The sequence below is a fragment of the Manis pentadactyla genome, chromosome 2, assembly GCF_030020395.1.
Source record: "Manis pentadactyla isolate mManPen7 chromosome 2, mManPen7.hap1, whole genome shotgun sequence".
Taxonomy (NCBI): Eukaryota; Metazoa; Chordata; class Mammalia; order Pholidota; family Manidae; genus Manis; species Manis pentadactyla.
The window spans coordinates 3,491,149-3,510,494 of record NC_080020.1 but is presented as its reverse complement, the minus strand read 5'-3'; the positions used below and the strand labels follow the sequence as shown (position 1 = coordinate 3,510,494).

The 19,346-nt window shown below is 46.3% G+C and overlaps 1 protein-coding gene across 2 annotated transcripts; it reads left to right on the top strand.

Annotated features, from left to right (window-relative positions):
- The first annotated feature begins 2,204 nt into the window (after positions 1 to 2,204).
- On the top strand, positions 2,205 to 11,684 carry CCNA1 (cyclin A1). 2 transcript variants are annotated; one of them, XM_057489562.1, is made up of 8 exons: positions 2,205 to 2,535; positions 6,541 to 6,787; positions 6,973 to 7,097; positions 7,541 to 7,764; positions 8,846 to 9,050; positions 9,992 to 10,105; positions 10,987 to 11,120; positions 11,428 to 11,684. In XM_057489562.1, the coding sequence occupies exons 1-8, from the start codon at positions 2,371 to 2,373 to the stop codon at positions 11,477 to 11,479; spliced, it is 1,266 nt and encodes a 421-aa protein (XP_057345545.1). In that variant the 5' UTR covers positions 2,205 to 2,370; the 3' UTR covers positions 11,480 to 11,684. The 2 variants fall into 2 exon arrangements, with proteins under 2 accessions (XP_057345545.1, XP_057345539.1); XM_057489556.1 differs by lacking the exon at positions 10,987 to 11,120 and having other exon boundaries at positions 2,270 to 2,535.
- Positions 11,685 to 19,346: the final 7,662 nt, after the last annotated feature.

Here is a 19,346-nt window from a genome sequence, read left to right as displayed (position 1 = left end):
AAGGGGTGGGGGTGGAGAGCGAGCCCCTGGACCAGAGAGGTGTGTGAGGTCTTTTTGCAAGGGGTAGTGAGACACGGGCAAACAGAGGTGAATGGCTGCTAGTAAGCAGTAAACAGATCACTCCCACTTTATTTCTCCTTCTGACTGATTTCGGCTTCCCTGGGCTGGGAACCTATCTGCCCCCCAGTTACACTCCACCAGACAGAGGCATGCTGCAAAGCAGAGCATTTGACCCCTGTTTGCATCTGACTCATCTGGTGCCCCAGTTAAAATGTTACCAGGGCTCCTGTGTAGCCTTTATATTCAAAGGCATAAGAATTTCCTGGTGCAAGTGGAATTGCTGCCTCCCAGTCAATGGAAGTCGGTAATAAATGGATAGGATTTATTTTCATGTTGAACAAGATCAGTTTTGGGGCTCTGCCTGCATCTGGCACTGATTTCCAAGATGCTTTTCATCTTCCTTAACATCTGACTCCATCAAATGCTACTTTCTGTCTGCATCGCCTATAGAATATTTCAATTATCTCATTAAAAATACATGCCCAGTTTACTGGATGAAAAATAAAATAAAGCACACAAGATTTTGTTGTTGTTAGGATTAATCATTTCCATTCAAAGTAAGTTAGATGGTAACTAACCATTTTCAAGTGGCACTTTGAATGGCCTTTGGTGTCTGCTTTAGAGATTTAGGGATGGGTGTTTAAAAAAAGTGGTTTTATATGAGCATCGTGTGCGTGTGTGTGTACAGATTCTAGAAAACAGTATTATTTTACCTGGCTTACAGTTGCCGACTCTACAGTGCCTGCGCTCCCTGGTTTCATGGGCCCTTTTGTCCTTCCCGGCGTGGCCAGGGCCCTCCTCACCCAGCCCCTTCTCAAACCTCATGTAAAACCGCATTCTTCGCCCCTACCCGGCCCTGGGCCCCTGGATCTAGGGATTCCCCACCCCACGTGGCCAGGCCGCCGAGGAGCCCCCAGTTCCGGGCCTCCCCGCTGTCCCCTTCTCCGTCCCAGGCCCCATCCCTGCCACCGCGTTCCTTCCTCTTCCTGGCCATCACCTCCGCCTTCCTGGACCCGCTTCCCGGCCTGGCCACCGGAACCCGTCGGGGAAGACCTTCGGTGGAGACTGCGAGCACCACGCGTGCCCCAAAACCCCAAGCCGCCCCTCCCGCCGCCGTGCCTGGCCACATGCACCTGGACCCCGCTGGCCAGGCGCCGCCTCCGGTGCGCAGAGACCCAAGATGATCCCCGCCAGCGTGGATGGGGCGGCGTCGGCGCCCACAGGGGGCCCACCGGCTGCCGCCCGACCCCGGAGCAGGCGGAGGTGCGTGAGCCGGACCGGAGCGAGCCGCGTCCGCGGGCTGCGCATCCCCGAGGGCCCCGCGTCGCCCTCCCGAGCCAGGGTTCTCGGGGGCGGGCCGCGAAGAGACGTTGGCGGGGGGAGCTGGCGGCTGTTGCGGGAGCGGGTTCGCGGGGCCGCCGGTTCCAGCTCCCGGGACGGCCAGGAGGGGCGCGTGTGCCGCCCGCCGCCCGCCCCGCACGCCCGGGCCGCGCAGCAGGGGCCGGTGCCGCCCGTTGGCTGCGGCGCCTCGGCCGGGCCGAGCGGGGAGAGCGGGTCGCCGTGGTGATGCGGCCCCGGGGCGCACCGGCCCGCTGGGGTTGGCATGGGAGCGGCCCGCGAGGCCCGGGAGCGCCGCCGATTGGCCCATTCAACAGACGCGGGCTCGGGGAGTGAGCAGTGCCGAGAGCCGGGTCGCAGCCGCTGGGAGCCCGGCGCCCCCTGGCCTCCCTCGGCGCCGCGCCTCCGGCCGCCGCTCCTTCCCGATCCCCGTGGGTACTTGCTGGTCGTCGGAGACCGAGACAGGAATACAAGGCGGAGAGGAGCGGGGCCCGCTGAGGTCCAGGCAGGTCCGTGGCCGCGGAGGAGCCCCTTGCCTGCCACTTGGAAGGGGACCTGCCTCCCCGCAGTGATGTACCTGGGGCCCCGGTTTGCAGGCGGCGCGGGGCGGGGTGGTTAGCTAGGCGTCCCAGCCGGAAGGGCTCAGGCGTGTGGTTCTGCACTCCTGATTGACGGGGGGCTTGGTGTCCCGGCCCGGGGGCTTGGCGAGATGTCTGTTCTTCCAGCCGTCCGCCTGGTCTTGGAAGAAAGCCTCCTGAGATTCAAATCACGGCTTTGGTTCAAAGCAGCCGCGATCGCTGGCACCCTGGCTCCTGTCCTCTGGGCCCTAATAAATGCAGGGGCGAGCCTAGGGTTGGGTGCTACCCCTCCTGGGGAGTCACTGCGTCGTTGCAGCCCCGGGTTGGAAAGGGTAGACTCACCGTTGGCTTGTGTCTCCTTCCCCGAGAGCAGCGGCCTGCGGAGGCTGAGGATATGCATCGCAACAGCTCCAAGAACGGAGTCGTTTTGGCTCTAGCGTCCCGCGGGCCCGACGGCTGTCAGATGATAAGCAGAGCCCAGCTGGGCCAGGAGCCCCCGCAAAGGACGGTGCTGGGGGTGCTCACCGAGAATGGGCAGTACAGGAGGGCCTGTGGCCAGGTAATGCCTGGGAAGCTCTGGGAAAGCTGCTTGTTGGGAAGGGCTGTCATGTCGTGGTGGGACGTGGGTTCCTCCTGTTCTTGCCTGCCAACCCTCACGATGAGTATTCCTGGAATCTGGACACAGGGTAAAGGCCACTCTGACCCATTTCCCACTAGACCTGGTGAATGATCTCTGTAATCTTTCCAGGATCAAGGAAATAGGTCTAGGAGCTGTTTGGATTAAGTATACGTAAAGTTACTTAAGTGCTGGGCTGAAAGGAAATGTAAATAGGCAGAAATGAATTACAGAACTGGGGTTCCTCCAGTTCGGAGCGGAGTGGTGTTCAGACCTATCTAGGCTGTGCTTGAAGCAATCTTGGTTGAATTTGCTATGTTTATTGAAGATGGTGTTAGGATCTGGATTGGATTAGGATGGGCTAGTTTACTTTAAAAAGTGTGCTTTGAAAGTAGACAAGTCCCCAGGATGAGAAAGGGCAGTTGGGCAAACAGGTCATGGGCCATAGGGCATTAGTTGCTTGTGCTTAACTGATCATAGGACCCCTCTTCACAGATTGAAGGTAAATTCAGACACTTGAAATGCAAATGAGGGGTTTAGATCCTTGAGAATGAATTTACAGATAGAAAAAAGCTTCCGCAATCTGTTGTTAGACTAACTCCTCGTGGTGCCTGAAGCCTGCACTGCACATGTGTAGTTGGAATGACACTGGCCGTAGTCCAGTGAAATAGGCTGGCCAGGTATCCTTTCCCTTTCATAGGTAGAAAATCTAAGAGGTTTAAGAAAGACCCAAACTCAAAAATGGTGTGGTGGAGACCCGATTAGAAGCCCATCATTTACTGGCCATTCAAGTTATCTGCCTTTCGGCAGCATCTGATTAGTGGGGGAAAAGTACAAAAATGATCTGTCCAAAGCTTTGGGGAAAAATGAGTGAAAGTGGTTTTTGCTTCGCAATATTTACTTTGTTATATTGTTGCATTTACTTTGTTACTGTGTCAGAGCCCTAAAGTCTAAAACCGGGTTCTTTACAAATTGGCTGTTAGGCCTAGGCTGCCTGGGCTCGCTTTAGCTTCGTAAGGGTTAGCTGACCTTTTATGTGGCTTGGAGCCACCTGTTTCCCTGCTCTACCCCCCTGCAGCCTTCTTAGGAATCTGTTTCAGATCTCCTCTTCTCTCTTTACTTCTCCAAAACCTGCACCCCCAATCCTCCCCTCCTCACTCTCAGATAATGATTGTATTCTGTTTTCCTAAAAATAGAGAAGCTGCCAGAAGACCATTCGCACAGGCTCCGCTGTGCCATGTACTCTGCTGTCCCCGCCCTGCTGTCTGACTGACACGTCGCCGCTCTTACGCAGGGTGAACCCCCCATGCGCCGTGTACTTTTTGCCTTCTTGGTTCTTCAAGGATGTCATTCCAGTAACTCTTTTTCCTCTCCTCAGTTTTCTCTACTGGATCAAACCCATATGCATACAAATATATTGCACTTTTTTTCATCCTAAAAACCTTTCAATTGCAAAGTTCTTTGCAGCAGCGATTCCATTTGCAGCAATGTTTCTTGAGAGTCTGTCTGTCCCAGGACAGTACAGATACCATCAGGCTGTGGATTTGGGATGTGAAGTTCACTGCTATGCTCACCGTGCTTAAACAGTGCCTGGCCAGGGTAGCCAGCAATTACTTGTTGAACGGAATACTCTCTGTCTCTTATTCTTCCCACATTCCTTTTGACTCAATACTCAGTTCTGTCCTGGACGGACCCAGCAGCAATCAACATAGTGATCATCCTTTATTCCTTGAAAAAATTTCTTCTTCCTCAGCCTGGAGATCACCATCCCTGTGGTTCTCCACCTAGCTCACTGCCCTCTGCAATATCCTGGTTCTTCCTTACCCAGTCTCTAAAAGTTGAGTCCTCCAGAGCTCAGACTTTGACGTGAATCTCTATTCCCTTAGCAATCTCTTTAGATCTCTCAGCTAATGCCGTCGCTCTGCTGAGACCCACACTTTGATGCCCTCTGGTCTGGGCCTCTCAGCCTTGCAGGCCCACACACTCAGCAGCCTACTCGCCTCTCCACCAGGATCCGACAGTAGGCAGCTCAACCTCATGCAAAACTAAACACAAACTCTAGCCCCAGCCTGCTCTTCCCAAAGTCTTCCTCATCTCAGTAAATGAAATATCTGCCCTTCCTATTATTTAGCCCCAAACTGTTGCCGCTCTTGATTCTTCTTTTTCTCCCACCCCACATCTGATTTGCTGATAAAATACCATTCACTCTACTTTTTTAAATGTCTAGGTTCTCTTCACTTCTTATCCTTTACTGTTACAACACTGGTTCAAATCCCTACTGTGTCTCACCTAGAATTTGCAAGTTTCATAACAGGTCAGCTTATCTTCCTTGCTGTCTGTACCTCCACACAGCCTGGGTAATCCTCTTAAAACATAAACGAGATAACCCCACTCCTCCGCCCAACACTCTCCAGTGGCTGCTCACCTCTGAATAGAAGACAGTCCTTATGCAGGCCTATGGAAAGGCCTGCATGATCTGGCTTCTTTTCTTTCTGGCCTCATGTACTAGATACTCTCTTCCTCACTTTGCCTGGTCAGCAACCTGCTGTGTCTCTAAGTAACCCTCCATCATCAGACCGATTACCTCATGCTGTTCCTTCTGCACAGAATGCTGTTCCCCGCCTCTATTAGTGGACTTACTCCCTTACCTCATCCATGTCCTTGCCCAACTCTATCCTCTTCGTTGGGGCCTTCCCTAGCCACATTGTTTAAAATGACAATGTTTAAAATGCTTTGTTCCCCAAAGCACTTACTTACCATTTGATGTACTGTGTCTTTTCTTGTTTGTCTTCCCCTGACTCCCTGAACTAGAGTATAAACTCCATAGGGCAATCTTTTGGAACATTTGCTCACTGCTAAATTCTGAACACCTAGAACAGTATCTGGCATATAGTAGAAGCTCAGTTAATATTTATTTATTGAATTCATATCTCAACCCAGGTACATATATTTATGGAGCAAAAGTCAGACTTGGTAGTAACTTGGAGTCATGGTTATCTGGTTATAGTAACTTGTGATTTTGGTCTTTTATAGTCTCTGTGATTAGTTTTTACAGTAGTACCATAAAGAATTTTTTTCTTACTAGACATAAGCCACACATTTAACTTGCTAGATGGAAGAGAAAGTTATGGAAACACATACTAACTTGGAAGTAGCCTTAACAGTAAATACCAAGAGTAATTATAAACAATAAAATGTTAGTGCAGTAGCTAGACCTAACATTTGCATAAATATAACTCAGATTCATAAAGCTTGCCCACCTGCCCCGGTTCAGCTGACTTTTAGGCCATCTGACATGATGCTCTTCACGGAGGGGCACACATGTAGTTTTTGCCATTGTTAATGCTGTAGAGAAAAAGGAAAGGGAGTAGTAATCAAGAGATTGCCCCCAGGGTAATGGCATTATGTTATGCAAAAAGATTCCATGGCTTGTAAGAGAATTTGGTAGTATGAGTTTCTAAAATCATCATGCTTCTGAATAATTGGGTATAAAATGGGAATTTTATAGGGGCCTGATGGCTGGAAGTCAACTTTAAGGAGAAGGACCATAGGAACTCAGTACCTAGATGTCAAGAGCTTTGCTGGGCACTAAATAAAATCCTGTAATTCCATAAATGTGAATGCCAACATATAATCCCCGCCCCCACCATATGTGGTATCTGTTTCATTTTGGAGCAGAGCTATATTTTTTCTCCTATAATCTAGAGTTCCCTTTGATAAATAAGGAGGAAGATATAAATTTTAGCTAAACTTTTCCCTAATCTCAAATGTAGACAAAGGTAAGGGAGAAGTCACACCCTGGAAGCGTCAGTTTCTGAAATTAAATTGCAGACATCGATGTTTAAGATTCCTCTCATCTTCACAGCCTGTTGGTTTAAGTCACACGGGCTCACACCACCTAGATAGTCTTTGGGGTGGCCTCTAACAAATAACTGAACACTTTCCTAGGGGATCCCAGCAATCAGCTGCTTATCTGGATCAGAAAATGTCTTCCCTCCGTCTGGAAAGAAGGTGCTCTCTGACTGCGGGGTGCACGTGCCGGCCAAGCAGGGATTTGATATCTACATGGACGACCCTCAGCAGGGGCCCAGAGGCAGCTGCCCCGGCAGAGAGGGGGCGGCTTTTGGGGAGATGTATGAAGCAGACAGCAGCACAGTCAAGTCAGACCTGCACTTCCTACTGGATTTTAGCACAGGTAAGCGGACTTACCTGCGGCTGACGGAGCCCTGTAGCCATGGCCGCCTGCAGTGTTCAGTAACATCTAACTAGCAAGAGAACACCGTGTAGTAACGACCGTTTTCACAACAGCCTGTGGAGGGTTAGTGGATGGGACGAGTTTTTAAATGAAATGTCTTACCCGATAATGTTGAATCCCTGCAGTTTCCCCTATGCTGGTAGATTCATCTCTCCATTCCCAGTCTGTGGCTGCATCAGATACTGGCACAAATGTGATAAACGTGACTGAATATGCTGAAGAAATTCATCGGTACCTTAGAGAAGCTGAAGTGAGTCTTCCCACCTCGTACTTCCATTCCCAGCACCCCACGCACTTAATAATAAGGCAGCTGCAAGCTCCTGGCCACAGCCACTAGTGGATGGCATTCCCAGGACATCTAAACACACAGCTGTCTGCGAAAAACAAACAGTAGTTGTGAGGCAAGCAGCGTAGTGAGGCTATTTCTGTATGACTCAAAGGGCTTATACGTTAAGTCCTTAACCCTCAGGAATAACCCATGTTGCTCACTTAAATTTGTTGCTACCTAATCACATTACAGAACCAGAATTTCACACTTTTTTGCTACATCGTAGTAAAGATTTGTTTGGCTCCTGGTCAGCTTCTATATCACCTTTGTTCATGAGATTAAAAAAAAAAAAATAGCCACTGTACTGTGGAGTGGTCTTTCTAGTATAGCCAATGATTAAAATATCAAAACTCTGTCTCCAACAGGTAAGATACAGGCCCAAACCACACTACCTGCGGAAGCAGCCAGACATCACGGAAGGCATGCGAGCCATTCTGGTAGACTGGCTGGTTGAGGTTGGTGAAGAATATAAGCTTCGCTCAGAGACCCTCTATCTGGCCGTCAACTTCCTGGACAGGTTTCTGTCGTGCATGTCTGTCCTGAGGGGGAAACTGCAGCTTGTGGGAACAGCTGCCATTCTTCTGGCTTCGTGAGTGTTCATTCAGCTTAAATGGTTTGAATCCATGGCCTGTCAAAACACTTGATTTTTCTTTTTCATTTATTGAAGAAGTGCAGTGCTTGATAATTAAAACTTATTCATGCCGCCTTTGACGAAATGACATTTTTACAGTATTTACTGAGAATTGGGATCCTAACACATGTTCCCTCTTCAATTCTGATGTGTGAGATTTATAGCAGCAAGTTCAGTAACCACGACTCGGGCAGCCAGCAGCTCAAATTCAGGATCCAGTGGAACTATTTTGTAGTGTAGGGTTTTGGCTCTATTCGAGTACAAGAAAAAGTCTCCTTTAAGGAAGATTTTGGTTAAATAAAAGCCATCTTTGTGATCTAGCAGGTGACCCATAAGCACACAGTTCATTTGGTTTCAGTGAATGAACTGTAGCTGCTTCTTACTGCCCGTCACTCGCAACATGCCTCCTTGTGTCGGGGAACAACTGGGGGGTGGGGGGAGCTGCCTCTGATCAGGTGATCTGCTGGCGAGTGACAGTTTCTCTGTTCTCGTTTCAGACGTTCCCATTATTAGTGCCTAGAACCTTGCCAGAATTCCCCTATAGAAAGTAGAAACAAAAGCAAAAGCGAGAAATTGCTAACAGTGACATTCTATCATCTTTTTCTTGGATGTATAACATCATTTGCTAATTCAATAGATAAAGCAGAGCATGACTTTTTAAAAAATCCAAGACCTAAGGAATTTTTTTCTACCATTGCTCTCAACATATTCTCTTCCACGAAATGAGATAAGGTCAACAAGAGTTCACAGGAATTTTCCTGTATGTCTGTCATTCAGACATTCAGTGTATCAGAGGCCAAAACCTAAAATTCTCAGAAATTGTTTCTGTTGCGATGCCTAGAGGTAAGTACAACATATCCTTGTCATACTCCTGTTCTTCTGGAAACAAGCTCCTAAATCCTTCATGGCTGGGGCTGTTTAGTCATCTGTAAGTGGGTATGTGGTTGCAGTAAAGAAGTCTGCAGGGGCCAGGGAGATAGCAGAGGAAGGAGACCCACAGATTTGAAGCTTTACTTTGAAAACTCTTTGCCTTTCATAGGAAATATGAAGAAATATATCCACCTGAAGTAGATGAATTTGTCTATATAACTGATGATACTTACACAAAGCGACAGCTGTTAAGAATGGAACACCTGCTCCTGAAAGTCCTAGCTTTTGATCTGGCAGTGCCAACCACCAACCAGTTTCTCCTTCAGTACTTGCGGAGGCAGGGCGTGTGTGTCAGAACCGAGAACCTGGCCAAGGTATGCCTCCGGCCTCCCTGCAGCCCCGGCACCCAGGGGGGTGGAGAGGAGCCCTTCACGACCACCCCTAGTTCTTCCTGCTTCTTGGTTCTTTGTCTCAGGCCCAGGAGACTTGTTAGCAGTGGAAGAGAGCTAATCTTAACACGACTGTTGATCGTGTCTGGTAGGCATGGCACGTCTAAGCACACACTCTTTTTTTTAAGACATTTGAGCTCAGAAACTGTTCTCTTGTTGGTTACAGGCCACACGCAAGATGTCCGTCTTCGGGTCACAGAGTGGGATTTGGCTGTACAGCCATCCTAACGTACCAAGTCATGAAGCATTCTGTGGCCATTTTGAGTTATTGGACTTTAGCTGAAGGCATGAAAGTATTGGTTTGGGAAATGATCCAGTGTATCTGGTATTTATATGCCATGCAAAGAATAATAAGGTTGCCTATATACATTTCCCAGTGTGTTTCTTCTAATGTGCCAAATTCTCACAGCTACTGTTCTAACATCTGAACTGCATGCATTTTTCTGATAATTAATAGCTTTTATCATAATAGAATACAATATATCATAATTCCTGATAAATTAATAGGTTTAGTATGGTCATATTTTTGCCATTGGCTGAAGGCTGTCGTCCCACTCCAGTGGCCAGAGCAATACTATTTAGCTGACCGGCTTAAACCTGTACTACCAGTGTCAGACAAGTAGCCCACGTACTGTGCAGGGGGGCCAGATACGCGTGTGATGAAATTTATCACGACCCAAATGTTACTCTGGTTGGGGACAGGTGTAGCAGGTTTAACCCAGTGAATGATTGTGAGCCTGCTTCTGTGCTCATCACTAGGGGAAGGTTGAACGACGAGAAGACAGTTTGTTCCCTTGGTATCTCTGGGCTTTCTTGTAAGCTTAGTCAAATTTCTAATTCCAACGAGATTTTCTCTCTGTGCTTAGTATGTTGCAGAGCTGAGCCTTCTTGAAGCCGACCCGTTCTTGAAATACCTCCCTTCGTTGATAGCTGCTGCAGCTTATTGCCTGGCGAACTACATTGTGAATAGGCACTTCTGGGTAAGAGTCTCACTACTTCTTTCTCGAGGAAATTCAAGGCCTCGCTAAATTCTGTTCAGTACCTCTGAAGGCTTAGAATGGGCTGGCGTCTTGTAAGGGAGACTTAGTTTAAGAAGGAGCGGGTTATCTTGCCAACACAGCGCTGAGTCCTAGGTCAGCAGCCCGGCTTGGATTCCGCGCCTTTGCTGCCCAGGGAGCAGAGACTGTGGAATCAAGGACATGATGCTGGCACGCTCGGTCAACAGGAGCAGGCCTGGGCACCTCCGTGCCCGTCCTCAGACAAGGGGGGCCTTGCAGTGTCAGCACTGACCACTTCAAGCAAGAGTGGCCGGTTTTTCCCCTCTGTGTAAAACAACCCCGGTCCAGTGTGGATGGCCAGAAAGCACACCAGGCCTTAGAGGGAACAGGGCAGAAGCATGCCTCTTGGCCCAGGAGGGCAGCACAGTTGGAAATGAGCCCCTAGATTCAGTGCTGAAAGCTCACTTTTGTGCTGAAAGAAGTGGGGCATCTACTTTTATTTCCCAGAATACTTATTTCTTATTCTGCATTTGGCTGAGGATCTTTCACATGCTATATAAATAGGGTGTTGAGGTAAGTAGAGGCTGCCTAGGGACCAGTCAAAATTCTGCTCGCAAGGGAACAGGTAAGCTGACCAGCCCCAACTTGAGCATTATAAATACACAGCATGAGCAAATTTAGAGCTCTGGCTGTTCTTCCTGATATTTTATTTCTAAACTCTCTGAAAGAGGATTATGGTTTCTTTCGAGATGAATGTGGATACTCTTTGAGTGATGCATTTCCTTTATTTCACAGTTTTATCTTCATATTTCTGGGACCTCAGCAAGTCATATGATGCAATTGTTTTCTTTTGTCTTGATTAGCCAGAAACCCTTGCTGCATTTACAGGCTATTCGCTAAGCGAAATTGTGCCTTGCCTGAGTGAGCTACACAAAGCGTGCCTTGATATACCCCATCGGCCTCAGCAAGCAATTAGGGAGAAGTATAAGGTTTCGAAGTAAGTTCCTGAAGTTTTCTTACAGAGGCTCACTATTTAAAGTTTTGATAGGCTATAGTCATGTCAAAATTTAAAAATAGAACAAACTGACTATCTGACGTTAGTCTGGAAAAATAAGGTTGCGTGCTAAGTCAAGAAAATCGGTTTGGAGAGGCCTTGGTGGTTGTTTGCCGTGGGCTGAAGTCTCGAGTCCGTCAGCTCATTTGTCAGCCATCTTCCTCCCTTTCTCTTAAAACTGCCAGAAAGTTTTCTGTGGCCTAACTGGGATTTTATAAAACTTGAGTCCCGTGGCTGGGTGTCATTTCAGGTACATGCACGTGTCTCTGCTGGAACCGCCCGCAGTTCTTCCTCTGCAGTAAGTGTCAGCGCGGAAGCATCGTCACATCTTGACGCCGGAGCAACAAAACTGGGCTTCGATTTTTAGGTTTCTGCTGGTTGAGTCGACTAGTATCTCTATAGAATAGGTAGCATTAAAAAAAAATGTAAATGTATTTAGTTCTCTTAGATTTTAGTAGCTTGTACTATAGTGTAATATTTTTAAAGAATAAACAACTTGCCTCATGACCACGTGTTAGACTTACTCACTGATCGGCGTGGCTGACACACTTGCCTGGAAGTTTGTTGAGGGTATTATAAAGGTCGTCTCTACTTCAAGAGCCCTTCTAAGTTGGCTTATAGATCTGGTGCACTGTTAGGGTTAAGAAGCATTCTGAGGAATCCGGAGACGTTCCTGATTAGTAAGTGGCTCCCCTGAGACTTTTCCCTTCCTCTCTTCTCTCTTCCCGTAGCTCTCCATAAATCAGCAAAGGAAGGGACTCCAGGGTAGACAGATTGGTGGAGGGATACAAACAAGCAGCACTTATTGCAGTTTCCCTCTAGGACCCTAAGGAGCAGGGTAGTGGGCTGAGGACGAATGTGGTCATGCGCGTCTGAGGGGTGGCCTCCCTTTAATTCTAATCTGGGAATGTGCCACGCATTTTGTAAAGGATACCACGCTGTCATCATTCAGTCTTGACTTAGTCACCCCTCAAGCATATATTTCAGCCTCAGAGGAGATGCTCAGAGAGGTAGAAAAAGCAGGTTTCACCGTGGGAGGGGACTTGAGAATAATTAAGCTAACCCTGCGTGTTTGTCCCTTGGGAGATGCCCGTTCTCAGCTCTGCTCTAGCACAGATGATTCATGACCCTGAGGTTCACTCACTACGTGTTCGTCATTCATGGCCCTTTCCAATCGCACTTACATGGTAAGCAAGATGAGGAAAATTGAAAAGAAAAACCAACCCTTGTTTTAACTTTCTTTTAAAGTTTGGAAGGAAAATCAAGAGCGGACTTGGCTTTGAGGGGGATTGTGGTGCTTATTTTGGGAAATGAATATAAGTTTTGTCAATCTCAAGATCCGCAGTCCCGGGCCATCAGGCCCTGGAGGCACAGAGCCCTCCCTGTGCTGCGTGCGCCCTGTGTCAGGCCTGCCCCAGAGCTCAGCCCAGACGCTTCTGTGGACGCAAGAACAACAGGCAACCCGGGTTTTCTCGACTGGCAAAGATTTGAGCCCAGTAGGTGTTGGTAAAATGGAAGTAGATAAAATTAACTGAGTTGTATGTCTGTTTCAAGCTCTAATGAAATGAGAAACATGAAAATACAAGCATGTTTTAATTTTTGGTAAAGACTTTAAAAAGCATTCACGAGCTTGTAAAAGGTTTCATCATTCTTTAGCATTGACTTTTTTTTCCCCCTCTAGATAAACACTCTCAGGGTATGTCCATGTTTGGTTGTGTTGAAGAAATCAACATTTCCCTGTGTTTTGTGATTTCCTGCATCCAATTCTTCAATACCTCATCACCCCCAGGATGAAATAGAGGGCTGCAGGCCCTTCATTAGCTAGACGGGGCCCACCCCTTCACTGACAGCTTCTGTTTTAGTTGACCTGGCCCATTGCTCAAGGTTCCCTGAATGGGCCATGTCCTCCCTTCCCTTACTCCCTCCCTGTTGCAAAGCATTTCCCACTTCCCAGTACCACTTGGCTACCCCTGGGGTGATGCCTCCCCTTCAGCCTCAAAGCAAGTCTCTCCCTGCAGTCGGTCGCACCTGTCAGCTTCCCCTGCCTCCCTCCCCTCCTGGGCAGCACACTGCATCCTGACATCTGGCTTCCTCCCAGAGATTCAGCAATGTTGTGTTGCCTGAATGAATGGGCTACTCTAGGTCTCCATCGATTGTAAAGTGATATCGCTGGGATGTGTAAAGCTTTTCAAAGTGCACTTGGATGAAATGAGGTTAAAAGGAGAACTCACACTTGAAGATAAGAGTATAGGGTGTCCTTGGGTTGCACAAAGTCCGTCTCTTCATAATTATTACATTTATTGTGACATAAACTAAAAGATAAAACAAAACGTTCATAAGGGTCTTGAAACGAAAGACATTTCTTGGATGAGAGCGGAGATACACAGCTTTTGAAAGACAGATCCAGGTCTTTGCTGTCATTTTGTCCTTTCCGTATTTCTCCAACTGCCTTAAAGGGAAGATTTTTGCCTTCAAAAAAGTCTTCCTGAGCTGCCATTTAATGAACAGCAATAGCTTTATTTTGCAAGTGCTCTGATGTATCATAAATCATACTTGCTTTTGAAATGCATAAAGAAAAGCCCTTTTAATTGAATGATTTATTCTTTGATCCCTAAAACCAGAAAAAATGACTTCATGATGACATAAAAATCCAAAGCTTTGACTTTTTGGCAGAATGATAGGGGGACAACTTCACTGGGCTCACCAGAAGCAGAATGTGTGGTGGAGGTTGTGCTTATGGAGCAGGTGGGAGCAGCCGCAATGAGCCCGGCCTCGGGGCAAGTGAGGACAGTGGCTTGGGAGTGGGGGTGGGTGGTGGGTGGCAGGGAACAGGTGCAGAGAAAGGGACATTTAACGGGTCAGAAAGACTCTCTTAGGGCTCCTTCCACATGGAAGATACTTCGTTTTCTAAATACTAAAGGGAGATTGAAAAAGGTCTTCTTACTGTAACAGCATAGAGCTACATTTTTGGGTTTTAGAAAGAAGTTTTGCAGAATTCACATCTCCCTATGCATCCTGTACTGTATAGATTGTTATGTTGGTCTGCTTAGGCTAAGCTATGCTGAGATAACAAAAAGACCCAGATTCCAGTGGCTTGAAACACGTTGACCCGCTTACCTGTATACTTTGCCCAGTGATTCAGGGCGGCAGGCTGCTGCCACCTTTCAGCTTTGCCAGAGGGGAGATCTCTGTTCTCAGAGTCATTCATGGATAAGAGAACATGGAGAAAGTATCCTGGAACTCCAGTTCAGGCTGGAACATGCATATTTCTGTTCACACTACGTCTGGGAAAAGCAGCTTAATTTTTTGCCCAGAAAAAGGAAATGGTTAGATGAACACACACCACGGGCCGTACCAGTTCACATTTCTCTACAGATCCTCTATAGAATTTGAGAGTTAAGAATTAGATATAGGCAGGGCAGAAACACTGTGCTTTTAGAGCACAATTAAGGCAAAATGGTTACTCTTCCAAACCTGAACTCTGAATAATTGCAGACAGGGATGAGAGGCAAGAACAAAGAATCAGAACAGGGAGTGGAGTCATGACCCAGGGGCAGTGTTCCCCAGGTCGTGTTCTGGGGAAGCCAGGTCTCCTTGAGCTGTGTGGATAGACGCTCTGCGGTACAGGCTGGGAGGCAGAGCTTGTAGACGGGAGCAGTGGTGAGGCAGTTGGCGGCCAAGGAAGACGGGGTTAAGCAGTTTGAATGATTTCTCTCTCATTGGAATCCTCGCAGCCGTTAACTGGCCAACTAGCTTGGCGGCCACGATAATGCCCTTCTCAGGTCTCTTGTTGAGGGCAGCATGTCAACCCAGGGCCCAACTGTTGTGCTCTGAAATCATCTTAATTGTGCACATATGTTTAAATTACCTGTTAGTGAATTTTATGTAATTCTTTTACAGCCTTATAATTATTGCAGTGTTCTGGATTAAAAGAATCCTTCAGATGTTATTAAGGACCTAACTGATATAATTATTGCCTTGGCACCCAGGGGTAGGGGGCGATCCAGGCAAACAGCAGCCCTCTTACTTGTGTTCCCTGGAGGTAACCTGTTGGATACTGTTCATGCAAATCATCACATCTGTGACCGACCGACTCTGTATTAAATACTGACACAAAAGGTATTTCTGGAGTACTTAAACATGTCTAATCTGTTATTAGACATTTAGTGATTTTATTATATTATCACATTCAGGAGAAACTAAAGTTTTGGTTTCTAACATTAGGCAGTATGGAATGCCAAAATGTGTAACTCTATGCAATTGACTTTTAAGAAAGCTATATATAAATATTCTACAGGAGAATCCTTCAGCTGTTACATTTTGAGAATTATTCAAAGATTCTTAAAGTTATCTGAAAAGCAGCACCCTGAAGAAATATTTGTACACCCATGTTCACGGCAACATTATTCACCATAGTCAAGAGGTGCGAGCGACCTAAGCATCCATTGATGGTTGAATGGATAAACAAAATGTGCTGTCTGCCCACCATGGAATATTACTCAGCCTTAAAAAGGAAGGAAATTTTGACACATGCTACAACCTGAGGACATAACGCTATGTTTAAAAAAGTCAGTCACAAAAGAGAAATACTGTACCATGCCACTTCTTGGAGGCATCTAGAGTAGTCAGACTCACAGAGACAGAAGAGCAACCCTGGTGGTTGCCAGGGGCTGAGGGCAGGGGAAACGGGAAATTGTTTCATGGGTATGGAATTTCAGTTTTACAAGATGAAAATGTTCTAGAGATTGGTTGCACAACAGTGTGAATATAATTAATGCAACTGAATTGTACACGTAAAAATGGTTCAGATGGTACATTTTATGTTGTGTATTTTTCCATTACTAAAAAAAAAGTAATCTGAGCAGTTTGATTATTCCAGCCAATATAAAATTAGTCCATCCTGTGAAAAAATACAAGCTTCTTAAGAGCAAAAATAGTATTTTATGTACATTTGTGTCCCCTACTCAAAGTGGTCCATGGGTCAGCAACATCAGCATTGTCTAGGGGCTCATTGGAAATGAAGAGCTGTGGGCACTGCCCCAGATTTACTGAATCTAAACTTGCATTTTAATAAGATACCCAGTGATTTTGTGCACATTAAACTTTGAGAAGCTCTGCCTCACGGCACTAACTCAAAAATATCAGAGATTAATGAAGTTTGGCTGTCTGTGGACTAGAATCTTCCAGAATTGATAGTTGCATTCAAATTCTTTGTTCTAAGGGTTGCTGCGAACGCTGGCTCTCACCATTACACAGCTGGTAAAAATAAATATCGAGCCAAGATTTACATAAAGTGTAACTTTTTATAAAGAAACAGTTTATTTGATTCTCCACCCTGCATTTGGAACAAACTCTGTACTTGACAATAGAGCCGTTGGCTGCCCTCCCATTTCCTTCTGACCACCTAGTGACCTCTGTGTGGCAGTATAACTCTGAGAAAAGTGCAGAGAAGTCGGCATTTTGTTTCTAGTTACCATTTCTCTGAGATATCAGTCCCACAACCACTCAGGGGGAGAGATTTGTGGGTGAGGCTTCTGCTTTTAGTTGGGAGGTCCTAGAAGCCCCATTTTACGGGGTACTAACCCACATCTCCGCACATTTAGAGTTTGTGTGCTGGTGGGTGCCAGTGGCTCAGATCCACTCACTGTACTCCCTTCTTGACCATGAGCAAGTAACTTAATGTCTCTGGAATGCAGTTACCTTATCTGTAAATGGGAATGAAAACAAGTGGTTCTCTCCTACAACAGTCCTTGTGACATCTCCAGCACACGCCTGCCTGCACGCGTAGCTACTCTCACTACTGCCAGAGATGGCCCGGCTAATGTGTGTGAACCGTGGACCTAGGACTCCAACCACCCTCCCTGGTTCTAAATCCACCAGTCTTTTCATTACCCTTCAGTGTGAGGGATTTTAGACACAGTTCAGGCATCATCTCCTTTGGGAAGCATTTTCTGACCCCATCCTGTTCCTGCCCAAGGGTCCCCTCCTTTCCTATTGCATCCTGTGCATCAGTAGATCAGCCCCTGTGTGTAAATCCACTGGGCTCTCTGCTCCAGCAGGGTGGGGACCAGGCCTCGCTCTCTTGGTATCGCCAGCTCTAGATCGTTGCCAGCACACAGTAGGCACAATGGCGGTTCATTAACCTGAACTCCCGCGGGGCTCACCGACGTGAATTCTGATAGGAAGAAGTCTTGCCTTCAATCTTTGCAGTCGAGACCTCAGACCTCACCGTATCCCTCTGCCTGCGTTTTTTTTGTTCTGTTTGACCCCCTTTTGTCTTTTACCTCTACTCCTAGAGGTCTGTTTATCATCTATGCCTGTAATTCTCCAATCCTCATGCCGGGTTTGAATAAAATCACAGTTTAGCTCCAGCTGTGTCAATTTCTACAACCCAATAGGAAGCTCCTGCTTGCTGCTGAGAAAACACACAGATGTGATTTAATATCAGATTTCAGAGGAATGTGGCACGTTGTCAAGGTTTCATTTCTGGCCAAACAGGGAGAATAGGGAGGGAGGAACTCAAGTGTGGCTGCCAGAAGTGGACAGAAACGTCAGGTGCTTGAAAGGAAGCCTGAATCACAGACTTTGGGCAACTGGATGGTGCAACAGTGGCCTTCCCCCCGCCGCCCCTTTTAGGTTTTATCCATCTAATTTGGAAAAACTGAATTATCCGTGAGCAAAATACATTTATTGCAGATTATACAGATATGAATGCATATCTATAAATATACAGAGATATATACACATATATGGATATACGTATACATATGCCTTTGTTTTCTGGAATTAGAAATTTTTATTCTATGTCACAAAATCTTGATATATAAGCCTGTCCTCTCATTTAATGAGTGTTATTAATATAAATATCTTACTCAGAATTCTTACTATGATATAGTAAAGGTCATAAGCATTAGCTACTTCTATTGTATACAACACATTGAATGATGTGACCATTAGACATACACAAAATGGGTCTCCATTCCAATAAATAAAACAGTTTTAAGGAGGATTTTCATAAGCTTAGGGAAATATTTCAGGGCATCAATTTATTAACTCACTATAAGCAATCTAACGTTGTGTTCCATATTAGAAATCTTGTTGCTTGGGGAATCTGATGGAAACATAGTTTTTACTAATTTTGCAAGTCACCTAAGAAAAGAAAAAGACAACTCTTGTTTAATCTGAAACTTCCAAAGAGATGGAATACAGTATTTAGAGCTACTTTAGTATGTGAAATACCAACAAGGGCTGTCTGGGTTGGTACGACTATTTTCATGTTCTTCTGTCCTTGGTAAAATAAATTTAATGTGTTACATTTAAAACATTACACTGCCCTGCATTTCCTTAGCTTGAGGAAACATTAGCCGATTTGACTTCACGTTGTTTTGGCAAGAGCATGGTTAGCTGATGAAGGGTGGGATGTGACCTGTCAGTCAATGACGGCCCATGCTAACCATGAGACCATGAGATTGTCAGAGTGGTTTTGAAATCAGTCGGTAACACCATCCCGTGGTGAAATCAAGTGATAATTTTCTCAGACACCTAATGCTTCAAAAAGTGTCACGCTATTAATTTTGATTATGGTTCTAATTTAAACTGGCTCTCCAATTTTCAAATAATTACCTAAAAGCATTGATTTGGTGTCTAAAACACATTTGTTCAGGGAGGACATTCAGGTGAGAGGAGCAATTTTTAACTGAGCAGCATACATTTTCCTTTCTTTAGAAAATAGCTAGGTAATGTATTCTTCCCTTAGGAATTCTACCAACCCGATTATTAGGGTTGCATTTTGCGTTTTGATGCGTTTGTCTTTACATGAATATATTATCTCCTAATTTCTGAGGCTAGACTAGCTGCGCTTTAAGGAAAAAAACGAGCTGTTTATTTTTGGAGCTTCAGCCTCAGTAGAGGACATGCCGAGGGCATTCACACCCAAGTTCTGCAGTCAGGCCTTGAACACGCCCTTCTTTCACTGCGCGGTTCGTGCAGCTTGGCCATCGGAGCAAGGAGTTCTTGGCATCCTTTGCGCTGCCTTTTACCCAGTGTTTGCCCGGAGATTGGGGTTAATGTGCTTGACGCTCCTAGGGCTTCAGTGTCTGTGACGTTGACTGAGGTAAGGGAAGAGGAAAGAAGCCTTCGACCAGGCAGGTGCAAAAGCTGTCCAGGCTT

Bases quoted from the DNA above. Each gene is read 5' to 3' on its own strand.
- CCNA1 (XM_057489562.1), top strand. From the start codon at position 2,371: ATGCATCGCAACAGCTCCAAGAACGGAGTCGTTTTGGCTCTAGCGTCC. The intron at 7,765-8,845 runs GTGAGTGTTCAT...TGCCTTTCATAG, and splicing joins GCTGCCATTCTTCTGGCTTC to GAAATATGAAGAAATATATC. The intron at 9,051-9,991 runs GTATGCCTCCGG...CTCTGTGCTTAG, and splicing joins GAACCGAGAACCTGGCCAAG to TATGTTGCAGAGCTGAGCCT.